We start from the raw sequence: 20,907 nt of genomic DNA on the forward strand, positions 1-20,907 counted from the left end.
CGTACCCTGCACTAATCGTGCAGATGGGGAGAAAGCCGCTGGAATGCACCGTATATCAAACAGCATACGCTTCTTGAGAGGTGAATAGAATGGCCGTAGTATTCAGCTCGCTAACAAACAACCAATGATTGTGGGTTCCTTGTTTATTGTCTGATTGGTTTATTAGGCACAATGGTCTGCACTGTATATGTGTGATGTATGTTTGTAATTATGTGGTTTCTAATGTGTTTCATATATCATTTACTTGGATGTTTTTACCTTTTTCCAATTGTTGAATGTTGTCATGCATGTCAATGTTGTATACAGTAGGTAAAGTGTGTAGTTTTTTTTTTTTTTTTTTTTAAATACTTGAAGTAAGCCATTCATAAGTTTATTCCCTATTAACACTGTACCTCTATGGCACAATTAGAAAGTTGTTCTGTTTGTTTGAGCATCCCAACCTACCTGATATAGCAACATTGATTTTGCAAATGGAGTGACTTTGAGCTGGGATGATTCACTTTTCTTTTTTTTTCTTTTTTGTCATAATTTTTGCATTTCCATTTGGTGGTGCAGAAACTACACACTTCACCTTTAATAAATGTAACTTTAATAGCAAATTATGCTATTTATTATTATTATTAATTGCAACACTTTTAGAAAATATTTTCCTTCATTAGAATGAATAAATGTTTTTCCAATTTAATATTCAATCTGTCTGTTCTGTATGGGTTTATAGCTCATTATTACTTGCAGTATTAATCAATACTGTAAGAAAAATAAACAATGGGATTGGCAATTAGACAAAAAAAGAATCCAATTGTCATGCTGTCACAACTGTTTAATTTAAAACCAAGAGAATGAGAGTGCATTTGGAAATGGTTTTGTTTATCCTTGGTGAAATCATTCTTTTGTTTCTAAACTAAACATTATAATGATTTTTTAGGACAGTCAACCAGCAGTTGAATTTGTCTAAATTGTAGAACTTGTTATGCTTTTTTACACAAAAACTACCATTCCATCCATGTCAATTTGTCTGGAAACTCTTCAATAGGCCCATAGGCTCTATTATTGGTTAATCTGATGTGATGAAAAAGTTGATAGGTGGTTTTTGTGTGAATTTTACAGCGGGTTCAGCTTTCCTGAACCCGGACGGAGACTCTGGAACGGAGGCTGACAGTGAGCCTCAGCTGACCTTCTACACCGACCCAAACCGCAGCCGCCGTCGCAGTCGAGGTATGAGAAATGGTAACGTCAACACAGCGTGGGGCTCTGGGGGTAAGGAGGACTTCCACACCATGGCATGATATCAATCTGCACCACCTGTATTTGACCATTTGGTGTTCGTGTCACATGTTAATGGACTTTGTTTGGAAGCTGAGCAAAGTGTTAGTTGTGATGCGCTGTGCCTCACAACTACCTTACTGACCGAGTCATGTTTTTGAATGGTGAATCTATGCATGGATTGATTAATGTGAGATGTGATATTGCTGCTGAATGTTCTATTTACTTTAGCAAAAGAAATGTTGGCATATAGTTAGATAACATATAGTTCTCCCAAAATTGGAATGATAAAAAGTTTTATCAATCATTAAGTGATTCTTATCACATAACACCTGTTGATGTGCACCCCCCACCCCCCAGATCTGGTGTCACTTTGCTTAAATTAGTTCACATTTAATATATAGTATAGTCCAACAATTTTTTTTTTAATAATGATGACAAATTATACATCTGTATAATTTGTCAACATTTTGAAAAAATTTTAACAGCACACTAAATGTGAACTAATTTAAGCAATGTAAAGTTAGGCCCATGGGTGGGGTCAATGAGCATCAACAGGTTTTAATGTTGTTGTTTTGGGGTAAAAATGTTTTATATTAAAATAATTTCTCTTATCCCAATTTAATATGTAGAGACAACCAGTAAACCATTAGTAGGTTGATTTTCCCTGAGTGTGAACACTTTCTGGTATTTAAACCAATGGCAGACGGAGAGAGTTCTTGAAAATCGATTTGAAAACAAAGTTGTTGTTTTTTTGTTTGGAGTCGCAAAAATTACACAGTAACTTGTATTTAAATGAACTACTAATTTACTTATGTATTAGAAAAAGATGAACTAAGTTAAACTCTTAAATTCAGCACATCAACAGTGCCGAGCAACAGTGTACCTGTTGAATGTTGAATGAAACTCTTGACAGATACTCTGTAGAAGTGCTAGCTCAACTGGTGCAGCATGGTGCCAGCAATGTCATGGTCATGTTATGAGTTTGATTCACAGGAAATAGGAAGCAAAAGCATAGTTCTAGCAGGAAGATCGCAGTAGACATTCCATTAGGCATCTCAATACATACCTCCACCCTAATCATCACCAGTTTAGGTCCCGTCCTGGGCGGAGGTAAGCTCCACTCCCCTGCCGTTATCGCCTAAAGCAGGATCTGATGGTTCAAGCAAGTATCTAAGCGCTGAACCATAGGACGAGGCTTATGCCAAATTATATAAGTATCTCTATATTCATATTAATTCCAATCAGCCTTCTCTGATCGAAATGCACACACTGACACAGCTCACCTTGAGTGTTAGTTGCTTCGGATAAGTTGCTGTCCCACATATAAAAAAAAATATATAAATATTTACTGTATGACTGTGAGCCCACGTATAATGGGTACCGCAACTCAAATATACTAATTTATAGAACTTTAACTGAGGTAACATTTTAGATGCAGCCAGTCATTAAAAATAGTTTGGCCTCTTTTTTTTTTTTTTACAGCTCAGAAATCCACAATGCATAATGGCATTTGTTGTGTTGCTGTTAAACTGTCCTCCAAATTGGACTGAGGGTCCCTGAGCAATTTTTAAGTTTGCTTAGAGAATTCTTCCAAGTCTCTTTGTGGACTCTGTGGACCTTTTGAATGATGACTAAATACAAGCTTACAAGGATTTAAGCATTTTAAACTTAGCAGCTCCTTTTGTAGACCACTGTTTAAATTTAAGCAGGGTAAAGGCTTGTATGTAAAATACTTGAGAGCATATGACAAGCTCGTCGGAGAGTACTGTCAGACACTAATGGCATGAGTCTGACTGAAACTCTTGTATTGTCTCTAGAGGAGTGTTGTATTGTGCTCTTAAGAGACCAGACTGAATGCAAAGCTCTTGAGGAGCTGCCACTTTAAAAGCAACTAACATACAATCATTTTGCTTTAATACTTCTTCGGTCCTTTTGTCCAATTATCAAAAGATTAAACTGTGTACTTGTCACTAACAGTACTAGTCAGCTGTGGCAATAACACCTCTAAATGGACTTAAGTTAATAATAGATATGCTGGTGTTGCATTTTTGCTAGATCACTCTGCAAGAACTGGTGAGCTCCATGTTGACTTTGATAGACATATTTGTGAATGTTAGCATTAAACAAGTGGCGCGTGGTTTACAATTGACCGTGGTTGACGAGGACGGAGGCTCGCTCACAGTGACAGGCGTGGGCTCAGGCTCACAGACCGGGGCAGGCGTGGGCTCTGGCTCGCAGACCGGGGCAGTCGTGGGCTCTGGCTCGCAGACCGGGGCAGGCGTGTACCGGGAGGCGGAAGCCCGTCTTCTCTCCCTCCTCCAGGCAGACGAAGTGGACCGTGTGGGTTCTGGGAGTGCGACTGGCGTGGGGGTCGGTTCGCTGACAGGTGGGGCTGGTGTTACAGGGGGCGCCGGGGGTGGCTGAAGAGACTCCACTATGGATGGTGAGGTAGGGTCCTTCTCAGCAACGCCCACAGTGAGCGCTGAGTCGCACACCAGTAGGGTCGCCACCAGGAAGTCGCGGAGAGTCCAGCCACGCGTCGCTTGTGGCAGCCGCTCCTTCAGCGACGGATTCAAGTAGTCTCTAAAGAAGACCACCAAAGTTGGGTCCGGAAAGGCTGAGACGCTCGCCAGACAGAGAAAGTCCTGAATGTGGTCTTCGATTGGGTGGTCCTCCTGCTTTAAATCGAGCAAATGGCATCGAGCTCGTAAAAACGCTGGATCCATAGTTTGGTCGATCGACAGTGACTAAACAAAGAACCAGGGTTTAAATACACGGACAAAATGAAGACTGAACGAGACAGGTGAAAACAATGATGAGTGCACTATGGAGCTACAAGGGTGACAAAAGTGAAAACTAAGGAACTCAAAAAGTGACAAAAATGACAAAAGGGCAACAGTGAGACAAGACAAGGTATACATAACAAAGGCAAAGCATCCTGCTACTGAGCGATGCAAATATGCTTGTTACCTCGCCCCCTCATAACTGTTAGGGCTAGGTTGATTTTGTTATACGCTTCCTATAAGCAAAGTGTTGTGTCTGTATGACACAATTTCATTTCCTGCCTCTTCTATAGACTCGGGGTACTCGGGGTAGTATAGACTTCTATAACTCGGGGTAGTACAACTAGGTTCACTCCTAAGTGTTTTGTTTTTCCCATAAGCATCAGTGAAGCAATGTCTCGTTCCCTACATCTCAGGGAACAGAGGTTATACGTAACAGGAAACGTTTGTGTTCTGCAGAAGAAAGAGAGTCATACACATCTGGGATGGTGTGTGAGAGTAAATATTGATAGTATTTTTGGGTGAACTATCCCTTTAAAGACAGGACCGTGTTTACTTCCCATTTTTCTCTCTTGCCCAGGGACAAAATAACAAACGATATTCTTATCTAAAATTTATAATTTTAAAATAGTTTAGCTGTAATTAGTTATTATAATGACAAGTCATGGTATTATTCACCTGTGCAAGACTAACAAAATGCTGAAATTCCCAAAGAAGACTTGATTCTTGAGGAATACTCAATAACAGAAAGATCAACAACTTTTTTTTGTCTTTTGTCTTTTTTTTTTTTTTTTTTTGCATACAGTATTTTGGCAGATGCATGCACATGTTTAAATCAATGCTTTTTCATCCTGTATTTTTCATTTCTTCCAAGTCAACCTTCTTTTTAAAAAAATAAATAAATAATGTGAAATCTCTCAGCTAACATCTACTCTTTAAGAGGATGTTGTCTTAAGTATCTATGCTTTAATATTGCAAAATGGGAGTTTCTGCTTTTATATACGCTGTGTTTACACTATGGAAGTGATTTGTCAGGGTGATTATATATTGTGCTTTCAGAGAATGTACAAACATGTTCAATGTAATTTCACAGTGCACATCACACATTTCTCATCAAATGTACAATATTTTGACCTTCATTTATTATCTTATTTAATTTCATATGTTTCATTTCTCTTGCCAGACCTCTGCATGCAAATTGTTCATTTGACACAGATTTATCCTGAGATGTTGTTAACATTTAAATGCCATTGAGTGTAAATGAACTATGACTAGCAAAGTGGGGGAGGTCCACAATACAGTATCTGATCATCACCATTGTGTCCTAATTAATTTGTGAGTAAGTGCATTTGTCTATTTGTGTGTCTCCTTGTTGTATACTCAGTGCCGTAGCAACTATTATAACCCCACTTTTAGACATTAAAAAATTCATCCTACCATTTTGTGTTCAGTGCTAAGAATTTTTTATAGCAACATAAAATTACAGCTTTAAAGGGATTTCTGTCCCAAAAATAATTATGAAAATAAATTATGTCATCACCATCACTCTTATGTTGTACCAAACCCACATGACTTTTCTCAGTGGAACACACAATATGATGTTAGAGACTTATGGTCTCAGTCACCATTCACTTTCTTTGTATATAAAATAAGATGCAATGAAAGTAAATATTGACTTAGACTAATGTTTATCCTCACACCTCATTTAGTGTTTCACAGAATTTGAGTCATATGGGTTTGACATTGACCAAACCCAAAGTCATATGAGTTTGGATAACAAAAGGGTTAGTAAATAATGACAGATTTATTTATACATTTTTGTTTGTGAACTACACATTTAAGACCAAGTAAAAGCCCCTGCCAACCAGTTACTTTGGCAGTCTATTGGAAAAATGACTAGTACGGCAATTATAATATGATTAGGACCCATTTAACTGCTTTGTAACAAACCAGGTAGAACTACTGGGTGAACATTGTATCACCTAATTCATATTCATGAGCCAGGCTGATAAGGTTTACAATGTGCCCCCCTACTTTTCAGATTGTTTCTAAGCTACTGGTTGTACTTTTCATTTAAAGCTAGCAGTCACTACTACCTTGTTTTTATGTTTAACAGATTAACAGGCACTACACCAAACCAGTTTGGCTGTATAATGAAAAAGTGTTAAAAAATACATATTCCTTCATGTTTTTCCACTTGCAAAAATTCAACATAAAAAATAGCAGCCTTTAAATGGCAAACCAGTATCTTTCCACCGCTCTATATGTGCCAGAGCTGCAGCTCCCAGACTCTAGCTCACTGGTTTGATCCAGTGCTCCTTTTATGGACCACCAACCCTGATGTTTGCTGTTTCTAACTGCCTCCCTTGTGCCTTCTAGGGGTACACATCAAAATGTGAACATCCCAGGCTTACAGCATCACTCTTTTAGTGTGCTCTTTCTGTTTCTCTCTTTTCCCCAGGTTCCCCGCGTAGCCCTATCAACAAGACCACCTTAACTTTGATCAGTGTTGTGAGCTGTGTGATCGGACTCGTCTGCACGTCTCACCTCACCTGCAGCCTCAATGTCCGAGTAATTCTTCATGTTCCGGAGCACCTAATTGCGGACGGTAATCTTATCACCCACTCTGCTTGCCGTCCAGCCCTTGAACAGTGGGGGGTCATCAGCCCCCTTTCTACCCCCACCAAACTTTTACTGCATTAAAGCAAATGTCACACTGATTCTCTAGTGAAAAGCATCAAAGCACAATCAGGCCAGGTCAGACACATATCCCTCACACACACAGATACACACTTGTACAACTGCAAACAGCATAGAGCCCATCTCCCCAAGGGTTCTTTGTTTGTGGTTTGGACAGAAGTTGCATTTGTATTGGATGAGCTTGTTATTTAATTTTAATGTTACACATCTCTCTCTCTCTCTCTCTCTCTCTCTCTCTCTCTCTCTCTCTCTCTCTCTCTCTCTTCTACTAGGGGTGGGTGTTATGACCAAAATCGTGTAATATATATTATTAATTTATTATATAATATGAATGTACAATAGACAAAATAAGCTAAAAAAAATACATTTGCTGCATGGGGTAACATCTAAATTAACTGATTGGACCAACTAAAGAAATATTGGACCCACTTTATATTTGGTAACTACTAGACACCTAAAATAGTGTCAAAAATATTATTTAGCTTCATTGAATCAACCTGAATACTTTATATTAGGTTACACCAACAAAAGAAATTTTAAGGGTTAGATTACATGTCTTTTTTTTTTTCAATCATTTTGGCTGTGTTAATGCCAATGGCATACATTTTGTCAAAGGTGTGAATTTTTGGGGGAAGTTTGATATTTCAACCTCAGTTCCTATAATACATCTATAATACACTGTGTACACAAAATAATTACACTCAGGACCTTAAGGACAAAAATGTCCCCATTGAAACCCATCAAAACAATGCAATGCAATATTTGAACCCAGTGCCATTGAAGCATAAAATCATGAATTCTATGATAGTTTGCTCTCATTCTTTTCATTCAAAATTAAAATCTTTAATGTTTTCCACCAGATGGCATTATTTTTCTCATGTTTTGCCTATGGAACAAATAGATGTTTTTTTTCCCTTTATTCTGTTTGCTGTATTATAGAGCACTGTTGGCCAATTGAATAAGTGATGCAGCAAAAATTGTGTGGGTGTGTCGGTACGTGTCATAGATTTACCGGACACTCCTAGAACTAATACTCTACCACCCCTCTCCCCTGAGTACTGATTATCTGCACCTATCCCTCATCACTGCATCAATCAGCATCATCAGTGTGATGATGATCATGAAAGCCCAGCTAGTTCACATCCTGTTGAAATCCCTTCATGCTACTCCAACTTCCAAGACAAGGCAGATGCCCTTTTCCGTCACCACACTCCAGAAGAAACCCATGAGGAGCCGGATACGATTCTTCCTCCTTGCGTTATAGTAAGCCCAATCCAATGGTCCCTGGACGATGAAGTCCCAGAGGTCTCTGCCACTGAGACAGCTCCACCAAACTGTCCTGGCAATAAAAACGATGTACCCTCTTCCCTATGACTAACTCTCATTGATTCTTTACACTCTTCCTTGGGCACTGGCCACCCAGGGCCCAATAGGACCCTCTCACTCATCCAGGACCGGTTCTGGTGGACATGTATGGACAGAGATGTCCGAAGGTTTGTCCAGGGATGTACCGAATGTGCTGTCTCCTGAACTCCACGCCAACTTCCGGCTGGCAAACTCCATCCTCTTCCCATCCCTCGTTGACCCTGGTCACACCTAGTTATCGATTTTATTATGGATTTACCATCCTCTGAGGGTTTCACATGCATTCTGGTGGCAGTAGATCGTTTTCTAAGGCCTGCAAGTTACTTCCCCTCAATAGACTTCCCACCTCCCTAGAAACTGCTGAAACTCTCTTAAATCACGTTTTCCGCAATTACGGAATCCCTGAGGATATCGTCTCCTACAGAGGTCCACAGTTCATCTCCCGAGTCTGGAAGGCTTTCTTTTCACTCTTAGGTGTAACCATCAGTTTTTCCTCCGGTTACCATCCACAGAGTAATGGTCAGACAAAAAGGAAGATTCAGGAGATCAGTCATTTCCTCAGAACCTTCTGCCTTTGCTGCCAGAACCACCGGAGTTTTCTGTCCTAGGCTGAGTACGCATAGAACTCTCTACGTCAACCCTCGACTAACCTTACACCTTTCCAGTGCGTACTTGGCTACCAACCTCCTCTATTTCCATGGTCAGAAGAACTATTTGTGTTACCAGCTGTCGACCATTGGTTTAAAGAGAGTGAGAGGGTCTGGGATTTAGCTCACCACCACCTGCTATGGGCTGTGTGCCACCAGAAATTCCTTGCTGATACTCCCATTCCCACATACCATCCAGGGCAGAAGGTGTGGCTCTCCATGAGGGACATTAGGCTACGCCTCCCGTGCAAAAAGCTTAGTTCCCATTACATTGGTCCCTTCAATTTTTCCAGACAAATTAACCCTGTCATTTTCCAACTCCAGCTCCCTCCTGAATATCATCCAGCTCCTCAGAAGTGGATCCTGCTGATGTTCTCCCCTACTCCTGGAAGATAGACCAGCCTACAACGTTTGTGACGTCCTGTACTCCCGACCCGTTGGGGTCATCTCGAGTACCTCATTGATTGTGAGGGACACGGTCCAGAGGAAAGATCATGGATACCTCGAGACGACAGTCTGGATCCCACCCTTCTTTCCCACTTCCACTATACTCAACCTGGTCATCAATCTCCTTGTGGATGGGGTCGTCCACAGCATCAGGAATTACATCCCTCTGGAGTGGTCTGTGGAGGGGGGGTAATGTCACAGATCTACTGGACACTCCCAGCACTAATACGCTACCATCCCAATCCCCTGAGTACTGATCATCTGCACATGTCCCTCATCACTGACTCAATCAGCATCATCAGGGTGCTCTGAGAAATGTTCCCAACAGGCCTGCCAGGAGTTCGAGCTCTTAGCCGATTAAATATACTCCAGGTTCTTATGTTCCATCCAGACCACAAAAGGTTCCTTTTCTCCCTCCAACCAGTGGTGCCCTCCTCAAATGCCAGCTTATCCGGCAACAGCTCCCGATTGCCAATGTCATAGTTCCGTTTAGCCTGTGATAGTTGGAGAGATATAAAGGCACAGGGCTGAGTTAAACCATTTGAAGGAGACTGTTTTGAGAGGACTGCTCCGACGCCTACCTCTGATGTATGCACCTCCACCACGAAATGAAGAGATGGGTAAGGAAAATGAGAATGGGTACTGAGGTAAACAAGGATCTAAGCTCATCAAATACCGCCTGGCATGGGGTGACCACAGAAATGGTTTCTTTCTGGAGGATAGATCCGTCTGAGGAACAGCAACCTGGCTGTATTTCTTAATAAAGCATCTATAAAAGTTGAAGAATCCCAGATACCTCTGCAGGTCCTTGAGGGAATCAGGGATTGGTCAACTGGAAACAGCCCTAACCTTGCCAGGATCAACGCAAATCCCCTTGGAGTAGACTACAAACTGCAGGAACAGAACTGACCGTGCTTCGAACTAACACTTCTCTGCCTTAACAAACAGCTGGTTCTCGAGGACCCTCTGGAGAACCTGGCGGACATGCTGGGTGTGCCCCTGGAGAGACTGAGAGAAGATCAGTATATCATCCAGGTACACCAAAAAAACTGATTGATTATAACTCACAGCAAATCGTTCTCCAAGGTCTGAAAGATGGCCAGGGCATTGGTCAAGCCAAAGGGCATGAATAAGTACTCAAATTGCCCAAAAAAACCCATTCATCACCCTCCCTCATCCGCACAAGGTAATAGGAGTTGCGCAGGTCTAATTTCTGAAAAAACGGGCAACCCTGCAACAATTCGAAAGTTGAAGACATCAAATGCAACGGATACCTGTTAATGGTGATGTCATTCTGCCCCCGATAAATGATGCAGTGGTGAAGTGAACCATCCCACAAAGAAGAGAAACCTGCTCCAGCCGGGGATGAGGAAGAGTGGATGAGCCCCACTGCCAGGGACTCAATGGACCTATCCATGGCCTCCTTCTCAGGACCAGACAAGGAATAAAGTCTGCGCAATGGCGGAGATGTTCCTGGCAGCAGATCCATCGCACAGGCGTACGGGTGATGGGGTGGGAGAGATGCGGTCCGGGACTTAACGGTGGCTGAACACCCCTACCAGGTCATGGTAATTGTCCAGAACCCCAATCAGATCTACCGGTTCGAACTGAAACACAGAAGACAAGACAGGAGAGGATGAAGCTCCAGGACAATGCTCAAGGCATTAGGAACTCCATGAAGAAATGGAGCCCTTCTCCAATAATCTGTAGGATTGTGCTTTACTAACCAGGGGTGCCCCAATACTGCTGGAGCAAAGGGACCTGATTAGGTAAAGCTCAATCTCCTCCTCATGATTTCCTAAACCAAGCAGACTCACAGAGGCCGTGACCTGAGAGATCCTCTCCAATGGGGTCACTGGCTGTCTGAGGAGATGGCAGAGACCGGGTGGGCAGACCCCACTGAACGGCCAGCGAGGAGTCGAAGAAATTATTTTTTAAATTAAATAATTTTCAGTGCTTTCATGAATTTCAACATAACAACAAAAAGTCACCTACAACAGCACAGTAAAGAGCATAGCAGGCAGCAGCTGATGCACGGGCTGAGGGGAATTTATCTGTCCTGGAGACACTAGCGAGCCGACACAGGGAAGAGCTGGAAACCAACAGACAATGAACTGAACGGGAATCCAGGAGAACCAGTGCTGAAAGGTGAGCAGGGTGAGTCTGCTGGAACCATGCAAGGAAGGCAACGAAGAGGAGGAATGTCTGAGGGCTGCACACAAAACACACAGAAACAAAACAGCAGGAAACAGACCAACGAGAGACCAAACAGTAACTCGATAAGTCACAATAAAATCTGGCACAAGACATCAAACATGAGAGAGTTGTAATGGGGTAGGGAAACAAGGGACAGGTGTGGCTGATCAGGATAATGAGCCCACCAAACTGCGAACACGTGGAATAACAAACTAACAAGGACACTTTGGGAAAGCGGGAAGCACCACATAACAGAATTACTCGCCACCAGATCAACCAGAGATCCTGACACATTATGCCACCAATGCTGTCGATTGAGCTTATATCGAACTCTGAATATTCCTTTAACCCAAAATATTTATATTTCATAACTGTATAATCCAGTGATTAAGTACATCACAGATAAAATGTACTGTATCTTTTTTTATAAATGTTTTATACACTAATGATAATTAAAATACAATACATTTTTTCCACCAAGAAATATAGTTCATTTTCCTTACTGCAATGTAGCAACTTGCAGATTTAATGTATAATGCACAGTGGGTTTATAGTCATTTTTTAGCTACTTGTAATACTTGTAATGCGGCTTGTCCAATCATAATTTTGATTGGAAACTATCAATTTTATTTTAGGCGATATACACTCACCTAAAGGATTATTAGGAACACCTGTTCAATTTCTCATTAATGCAATTATCTAATCAACCAATCACATGGCAGTTGCTTCAATGCATTTAGGGGTGTGGTCCTGGTCAAGACAATCTCCTGAACTCCAAACTGAATGTCAGAATGGGAAAGAAATATGATTTAAGCAATTTTGAGCGTGGCATGGTTGTTGGTGCCAGACGGGCCGGTCTGAGTATTTCACAATCTGCTCAGTTACTGGGATTTTCACGCACAACCATTTCTAGGGTTTACAAAGAATTGTGTGAAAAGGAAAAACATCCAGTATGCGGCAGTCCTGTGGGCTGAAAATGCCTTGTTGATGCTAGAGGTCAGAGGAGAATGGGCCGACTGATTCAAGCTGATAGAAGAGCAACTTTGCCTGAAATAACCACTCGTTACAACCGAGGTATGCAGCAAAGCATTTGTGAAGCCACAACACACACAACCTTGAGGCGGATGGGCTACAACAGCAGAAGACCCCACCGGTACCACTCATCTCCACTACAAATAGGAAAAAGAGGCTACAATTTGCAAGAGCTCACCAAAATTGGACAGTTGAAGACTGGAAAAATGTTGCCTGGTCTGATGAGTCTCGATTTCTGTTGAGACATTCAGATGGTAGAGTCAGAATTTGGCGTAAACAGAATGAGAACATGGATCCATCATGCCTTGTTACCACTGTGCAGGCTGGTGGTGGTGGTGTAATGGTGTGGGGGATGTTTTCTTAGCACACTTTAGGCCCCTTAGTGCCAATTGGGCATCGTTTAAATGCCACGGCCTACCTGAGCATTGTTTTTGACCATGTCCATCCCTTTATGGCCACCATGTACCCATCCTCTGATGGCTACTTCCAATAGGATAATGCACCATGTCACAAAGCTCGAATCATTTCAAATTGGTTTCTTGAACATGACAATGTGTTCACTGTACTAAAATGGCCCCCACAGTCACCAGATCTCAACCCAATAGAGCATCTTTGGGATGTGGTGGAACGGGAGCTTCGTGCCCTGGATGTGCATCCCACAAATTTCCATCAACTGCAAGATGCTATCCTATCAATATGGGCCAACATTTCTAAAGAATGCTTTCAGCACCTTGTTGAATCAATGCCACGTAGAATTAAGGCAGTTCTGAAGGCGAAAGGGGGTCAAACACAGTATTAGTATGGTGTTCCTAATAATCCTTTAGGTGAGTGTAGTATATACACACTTGTTACATGCAGATAATAAGTAATGCTTTACATTACTTGTACATACAGATGTACCAAGTTGTGATGTTCCTTGGTAACTGTAAATAGATACACATTCTCTATACTGAAAGCAATAGATGATGTGTCACACCACAAAGGCTTTAGGAAGTTCCCATCTACGGAATATTTTATTGAGTAGGCTATAGTGTTTTGCTTGGTGTATAATTTTTTTTTCAATTGTATTGAAAAAACATTTTTACTGTTGCATGGTATATACCGTTATATTGCACAGCACTTATTCTCACCTATACCCTCTATTCTCTCACTATCAGTCTCTCTCTTTTTTCTTTCAGCTCATTGGCATTTTCAGGCATCATTCTAGAGTTTGGGTGATATGATGAATTATGACTGGCCTTGCTCATCTGTCATTTTGTCTTTCATGCAGCGCTCTCCTGTATGGGGTCTGCCGCTTTAGGGTAGATTAACATTCACACAGACGTCTAAGTGGACAGAATCTGAAAAGAGGAGACTTGAAGGATTCACAATTCCCATTTTGAATAAAAAAAAAATCTCAGATCAATTTAAGATGTGTCTAGAACTGTCTAAAAGTATTAAAGAGTAAAACTTCATGTCAAAACAAATCAGATAAAACTTGATTTTAACAGAATAAAATTGTGTCTGTGCAGTGTGAAATATTTAGAGGGATTGTGCAGAAAACAGCACTCTTCCAATTGCAGTGATTTTACCTGTGCTATCGTGTCTTATCTGCAGCTGTGTACCATCAAATCTCATAATACACACAAATTCAGCTATACATTTTCAGTGTAAGGATTTTACTATGCTTCAAAATATTTGCAAAAATGTAATTGCATATTAAAGTCTGTTTATCTAAGGATAGTTTTTTGGTTTTGGTTCATATTGTGTTTATGTTACTGTGGTACACCGTGGGAGAGCTCAGTAATATAGTTCACATCCTTGTCGATATAACTCTTGACAGATGTCCTCTTTGATTCTTCATGTTCCTTCCTCCTCCAGGCTCCAGATTTGTTCTGCTGCAGGGCAGCCAGTTGGATGCATCTGATTGGCTGAATCCAGCTCAGGTGCTGCTGTACTACCAGCAGAATGCCAGCGGTCCTTGGGTCAATGATCTGTGTGGCCGTCGCCTCTTGGACCCCTGTGAGCACCAATGTGACCCAGATTCAGGTACACAGGCTCCCTAATGTGATTCCTTACTTCAGACAACTCACATAAAAAGCCTGAGATGACCAATAGCACAAAAACACATATGTTCACTCTGGTTTTTGTTCTGGCTGAGCTAAACCTATTCCAGCTGGGCACACCCTTTGGCCACTTGAGCTGAATCACCCCACATAGGATCAGCCTATTCTATAAACAAAAAATAAATAAATAATACATTTTTCATTTATCACATTTTGGTTTCATTTTATACATTCCACAAAAAAAAAAAAAAAAAGAAAAAAAACACAAAAATGTTTGGCTAACTTTAGTCATTTTAGGTTATTTTTAATAGTTAAGTTATCTAGAGGCTTGGGCCTCATTTATAAAGATGTTCATAGAATGATCTTTGTTAACGTACAACAATTTCCTTAATCCTTAATTAATAATAAAATGTCTGGATGCAAAAATTGCAATTCTTCTTAAAATCATGCTGTAACGTCGTTGTGGAAGCAGACACAGGATGAGGATCTAAATGCAGCAAGGTTTATTAAAGTAAACGGGCAACACAAAATAACATGAACAAAAGGAAACATCCACGATGGGAAAAGGTAAACAAAACACGAAAAGCAAACAAAGGGTTAACATAACACGGAAGGCATACACGGGGATAACTGTGGCAAAAACAACGATGGAAACATGGGAAACCGGTATCTACATACAACAAAGACCAACAGGGGAAAGGAGAAACAAACAGGGTTAAATACACAAACACAATGAAGATTAAACGAGACACAGGTGAGAACAATGAAGAGTGCAGGCAGTGAGAGAGGCCAGGAATTGTGGGAATTGTAGTTTTAACACGGACAGTGAGACTCAGGGCGAACAACAGGGAAAACGTGACATGGAACGGGATCGGTGACGGGTGAAACGGGAAAAACGGAGCAGACAACACGGAAACAAGACATAAACGTGATGGGTGAAACAGAGAACATAGGGCAGACAACACAGGAACGTGACATAGCCCCCCCTCAAAAGGACCGGATTCCAGACGGTCCTAAGAAAAGGAACAGAAAAAATAAACAAAGCTTCAAGGAGAGGGGGGCTGGACAAGGGGGAAAACAGACAGACCAAAGGGGCCACAAGGGACACAAAGACAGGCTAAGGAGGCACAAGGGACACGGAGACAGACCAAGCAGGCACAAGGAACAATTAGGCAGTCCATGGGTGAAAAAGGGGCAATTAGGCAGTCCACGGGGGCACAAGGGGCAATTAGGCAGTCCACGGGGGCACAAGGGGCAATTAGGTAGTCTCTGGGGATGTGTGAAGGGAACCGGGTCAGGTGGCCTGGGGGGCGTCCACCGGGTAGGGACAGGTTTAGGAGGCCAGGGAGGTATCGACCGGGCAAGGACAGGTTTGGGTGGTCTGGGAGACGACCACAATAGGGGGACAGGTTTGTATGGCCCGGGAGCTGGCCCCAAGGCAAGGGCCGGCTCAGGGGACCTGGGAGGTGGCCACAGGCCAGAGGCTGGTTGAGGTGGCCTAGGAGGTGCCCGTAGGGCAAGGACCAGTTCGGGGTGCCTGGGAGGAGGCCATCGGACAGGGACAGGTCCCGGAGGCGGAGCTTAGAGGGGTTCTGGAGGCTCAGGAGGTGGAGCTGAGGGAGGCTCTGAAAGCTCAGGAGGCGGAGCTGAGGGGACCTCTGTAGGCTCCGGGGGCGGAGCTGAGGAAGGCCGGGCCGAGGCAGGGTCAGGAGGCGGAGCAGAGGAAGGCCCAGAAGGCGGAGCCGAGGAAGGCCCAGGCGGCGGAGCTGAGGAAGGCCCAGGCACCATAGGAGGCTCTAGAGGCGGAGACCTGGAAGGGTCTGGAGGCAGGGCCGAGGGAGGCCCAGGCGGTGGAGCCAAGGAAGGCGGCGCTGTAGGAGGCTCTAGAGGCGGAGACCTGGAAGGGTCTGGAGGCGGGGCCGAGGGAGGTCCAGGAGGTGGAGCCGAGGAAGGCTCAGGAGGCGGAGCCGAGGAAGGTGGCGCCGTAAGAGGCTTTAGGGGCAGAGGCCTTGAAGGCTCTGGAGGCGGAGCCGAGGGAGGTGGCGCCGTGGGAGGTTTCAGAGGCGAAGACCTGGTAGGCTCTGGAGTCTCTGGGGGCAGAGCCGTAGGAGCCTCGGGCGGCAGAGCCGCAGGAGGCCTGGGACGCGGAGCCCTAGAAGGCTCTAGAGGCGGAGCCGTAGGAGGCTCGGGGGGCGGAGCCATAGGAGGCTCGGGAGTCTCTGGGAGAGGAGCCGTAGCCGTAGGAGGCTCAGGGGGCGGAGCCCTGGGTGGCTCGAGAGACTTGAGAGGCGAAGCCCTGGGTGGCTCGAGAGGCGGAGCCCAGGAAGGCTTGGGAGGCGGAGCCCTGGAAGGCTCGGGAGGCGGAGCCCTGGAAGGCTCGAGAGGTTTGAGAGGCGGAGCCCTGGAGGGCTCGAGAGGCTTGAGAGGCAGAGCCCTGGAGGGCTCGAGTGACTTGAGGGGCGGAGCCCAGGGAGGCTCGAGATGCTTGAGAGGCAGAGCCCTGGAGGGCTCGAGTGACTTGAGGGGCGGAGCCCAGGGAGGCTTGAGATGCTTGAAAGGCGGGGCCCTGGAAGGCTCGAGAGGCAGAACCCTGGGAGGCTCGAGACGCTTGAGGGGCGGAGCCCTGAGAGGCTCGAGATGCTGGAAAGGCGGGGCCCTGGAAGGCTCGGGAGGCGGAGCCCTGGGAAGCTCAAGAGGCGGAGCCCTGGGAGGCTTGAGAGACTGAGCCCTGGAAGACTCGGGAGGAGGAGTCCTGGAAGACTCGAGAGACTTGAGAGGCGGAGCCCTAGGAGGCTCGAGAGACTTGAGAGATGGAACCCTGGAAGACTCGGGAGGAGGAGCCCTGGAAGACTTGAGAGACGAGAGACAGTACCCTGGAAGACTCGGGAGGCGGAGCCCTGGGAGACTCGAGAGACTTGAGAGGCGGAGCCCTGGGAGGCTCGAGGGGTGCTGGGTCTTGGACGGTCCTGGCTACTCGCGCTGGCCCTTGGACGGTCATGGCTACTGGCGTAGGCTCTGGGATGGTCATGGCTACAGGCGCTGGCTCAGGGACGGTCGAGGCTACAGGCGCTGGCTCAGGGACGGTCGAGGCTACAGGCGCTGGCTCAGGGACGGTCGAGGCTACAGGCGCTGGCTCAGGGACGGTCGAGGCTACAGGCGCTGGCTCTGGGAAGGTCGAGGCTACAGGCGCTGGCTCTGGGACGGTTGAGGCTACAGGCGCTGGCTCTGGGACGGTTGAGGCTACAGGCGCTGGCTCTGGGACGGTTGAGGCTACAGGCGCTGGCTCTGGGACGGTTGAGGCTACAGGCGCTGGCTCGCTGACCGTGGCAGACGTGGGCCCAGGATCACTGACCGTGGCAGGCGTGAGCTGGAGAGCGGAGGCTTTCCTCCTCCTCCTCCGGGCGGAAGAAGTTGGCTGCGCTGGCTCATCGATCCGGGTAGGCAGGGGCTCAGGCTCGACAGCCGGAATCATGAGGGGTGGTTCCTCGGGCGCGAGATTCCTCAGAACGAGGCTCACGTACTCCCTCCACGGGAGCTCTCCGGGTATCGGTGCCACTCTCCATCGGTATGACGGTAACCCGACCCAGTAGATGGACTTCAGGGTGTCGTCGTTGAGCCCAGTGTGGATGGCGACCGTGGAGAAGAGTCGTGAGTACTCACGGACGGGAAGATTTGCCCGGGCCAGTTCGAGAAAAACCGCTGCTAGATCCATTTGGGTGGTTGGTCTTTTCTGTAACGTCGTTGTGGAAGCAGACACAGGATGAGGATCTAAATGCAGCAAGGTTTATTAAAGTAAACGGGCAACACAAAATAACATGAACAAAAGGAAACATCCATGATGGGAAAAGGTAAACAAAACACGAAAGGCAAACAAAGGGTTAACATAACACGGAAGGCATACACAGGGATAACTGTGGTGAAAACAACGATGGAAACATGGGAAACCGGCATCTACATACAACAAAGACCAACAGGGGAAAGGAGAAACAAACAGGGTTAAATACACAAACACAATGAAGACTAAACGAGACACAGGTGAGAACAATGAAGAGTGCGGGCAGTGAGAGAGGCCAGGAATTGTGGGAATTGTAGTTTTAACACGGACAGTGAGACTTAGGGCGGACAACAGGGAAAACGTGACATGGAACGGGATCGGTGACGGGTGAAACGGGAAACACGGAGCAGACAACACGGAAACATGACATAAACGTGATGGGTGAAACAGAGAACATAGGGCAGACAACACAGGAACGTGACACATGCACATGTGAACTAGTGCACAGATTCCACCTACAGAACACCCACAATTATCATAATATGGTGAGACAGGATACAAGGAAAGTGCATGCGCAAGTTATTCTCGTGTTTACTCATACATTCATATAGAGTTTTCTTTTGCAGTTGGCAAGGTTTTCTAAAAGAGTGAGTGTGGCTCCCAGTTTCTGCCCATATAATGTGGACTGTTCAACAACTCATCATCAGTTTTTAAATTTTATCACCAACAATAAATCAATTTATTGACCACGTTAACTGTAAATCATTCCTCATTCACACCATTCTTCAACCAATGTCCATATTGTTGACACACACAGGTGTAATTTATGGGTGGGACATGTCCCTACCACATTATTGATATAGCCTTCGTCAAGTAAGTGTCTAATATATATGAAAGAAATATCTCCAGTTCTTGAGCAGGAGTTTCCATTTGGTTTGTGTGTGTTATAATAAGTGGTGATCCAGTGCTGGTTCATGATATACATCCACTAACATACAGATGCAATCTTTGTTTATTAAATTAAAATGATAGGGCTGGATTACAATCTGGTTCTCCTTGTACTAAAGGCAATTACTTTGCCATGAGACCAATCTGTCAGAAAGTTCTAATAAAATCTTACTGATTTACATATTTATACTAACAAAATTCCAGTACTGAGAGTGTTAGATATACAGATCAATTACCATATGAATTATGGGAAATATTAATGGAGCACTTCAATTAGTCATGAAGAATGACTATTTTTCATAACACCAAAAGATTATTGGACATTATCTGCACATAACCTAATTAATATTCTTGAGTTTCGCATCCTCCCCAACACCAATACTGTTCCCACTTTTTAAAACAAAGTAATGCCAATGGTGAAACTCCTTAATTCTGGTTTAAATGCTCTTTTACATATTATGAAATATGAATTGCCAACATGGCAAACGTGTTCTGTATAAACTACATATTTTCCCGCTCTTCTGCTCACTCTTTCATTTATTGCACTGTAATCATTTTAATTTATGTCCTCAAAAACAGCAGACAAGAGGCTGAAAAATTAATAGATAAAATAAATAAATAAATAAAGCAGATTGGAAACTAGCACAAATAATTTTTTGTATGCATGCTTTTCAGTTGGCGTACACATAAGAACATTTTCACGTCAGTTTTTGCCTTTATAAATCTTGATTTGTTCCTCACTTTTGATGTAGGATCAAATCCATGGAATTTGTTTTATAAATTAGGTATTTACTTTTCTTGAGAAAAAAAAAGAAACATTGTCACACACCCTGAGGAAGACATTTAACATCCATGCACCTCTATATATGCGTTGTGAAAATAATATTTAATTATAGTAGTCCTTTTTATTTTAAAATAAAGGAATCTTGTCAGAAATTATGACAATTTAAATAGCTGGTTTCCGTCATTGTCAAGTCTATATTTTCCAGTTGCAGTTTGAAAAGAAATGTGTTTTTGAAACCTCTGAAGACTACAATAATTTGCCCTACTTTAATTAGTCAGCATCTGTACCTAATTAATAAAAAATTATGATATCATATTCCCCCAATTGAAGGAGTGCCCATCCCGTCCTGCTGTGTTGTAACATAGCTTTATTTAAAAAGCATGAGGTAGTGAAGAGGGACTTAGCTCATTCATCTTTCGATTCATTTACAGATTTCTTTGAAGGTGTTTCTCTAGTGTGAGCACTATTAAGCAATGCATGCTAAGTTGAGCAAGAGCTGTGAGGACAATAATGCTTGGCTATGAATCTTTGTAATGCAGTGCTTGGGATTACAGTGACCTGGATTTTAGTAATTATTTCTTTTTTTTATTTTACAGTAGGCTGGGCCATAATTAGGCAGTGCAGGATCATCAAGTGGCCTTAACCAAGGAGAGATAGGGTTTTATGAGCCAAAGGTGCATTATAATATTTTGTATATTGGCTATGTGATTTTATCACTAAAAGACAACAAAGTTGAGGTCTTCATCAACATGGTCTCTTGACACAAAGTAGATCCTCTGAAGTGTGCATATGTGATGCCCAGTAAAATGTTATCACATTTGTGGTAGATTTTTTTGTAATTTTATAAAGAAATGTTTTTGAATTTTGTGCAGGGGTAATTTACCTGTTTCTACCATTCATTTGCACTAATATATTTTAT

At 43.6% G+C, this 20,907-nt stretch overlaps 1 protein-coding gene across 1 annotated transcript in view; it reads left to right on the forward strand.

Moving 5' to 3' along the window:
* LOC127649716 (astrotactin-1-like) overlaps positions 1–20,907 on the forward strand; it is a 560,423-nt gene that overhangs the window by 200,278 nt on the left and 339,238 nt on the right. The window contains exons 7-9 of the mRNA XM_052134948.1: positions 1,108–1,257; positions 6,511–6,657; positions 14,297–14,464. Of these exons, the coding sequence (XP_051990908.1) occupies positions 1,108–1,257; positions 6,511–6,657; positions 14,297–14,464 (465 nt within the window). The remainder of the gene's footprint in view (positions 1–1,107; positions 1,258–6,510; positions 6,658–14,296; positions 14,465–20,907) is intronic.

This window comes from Xyrauchen texanus, chromosome 9 (genome assembly GCF_025860055.1).
Source record: "Xyrauchen texanus isolate HMW12.3.18 chromosome 9, RBS_HiC_50CHRs, whole genome shotgun sequence".
Lineage (NCBI taxonomy): Eukaryota > Metazoa > Chordata > Actinopteri > Cypriniformes > Catostomidae > Xyrauchen > Xyrauchen texanus.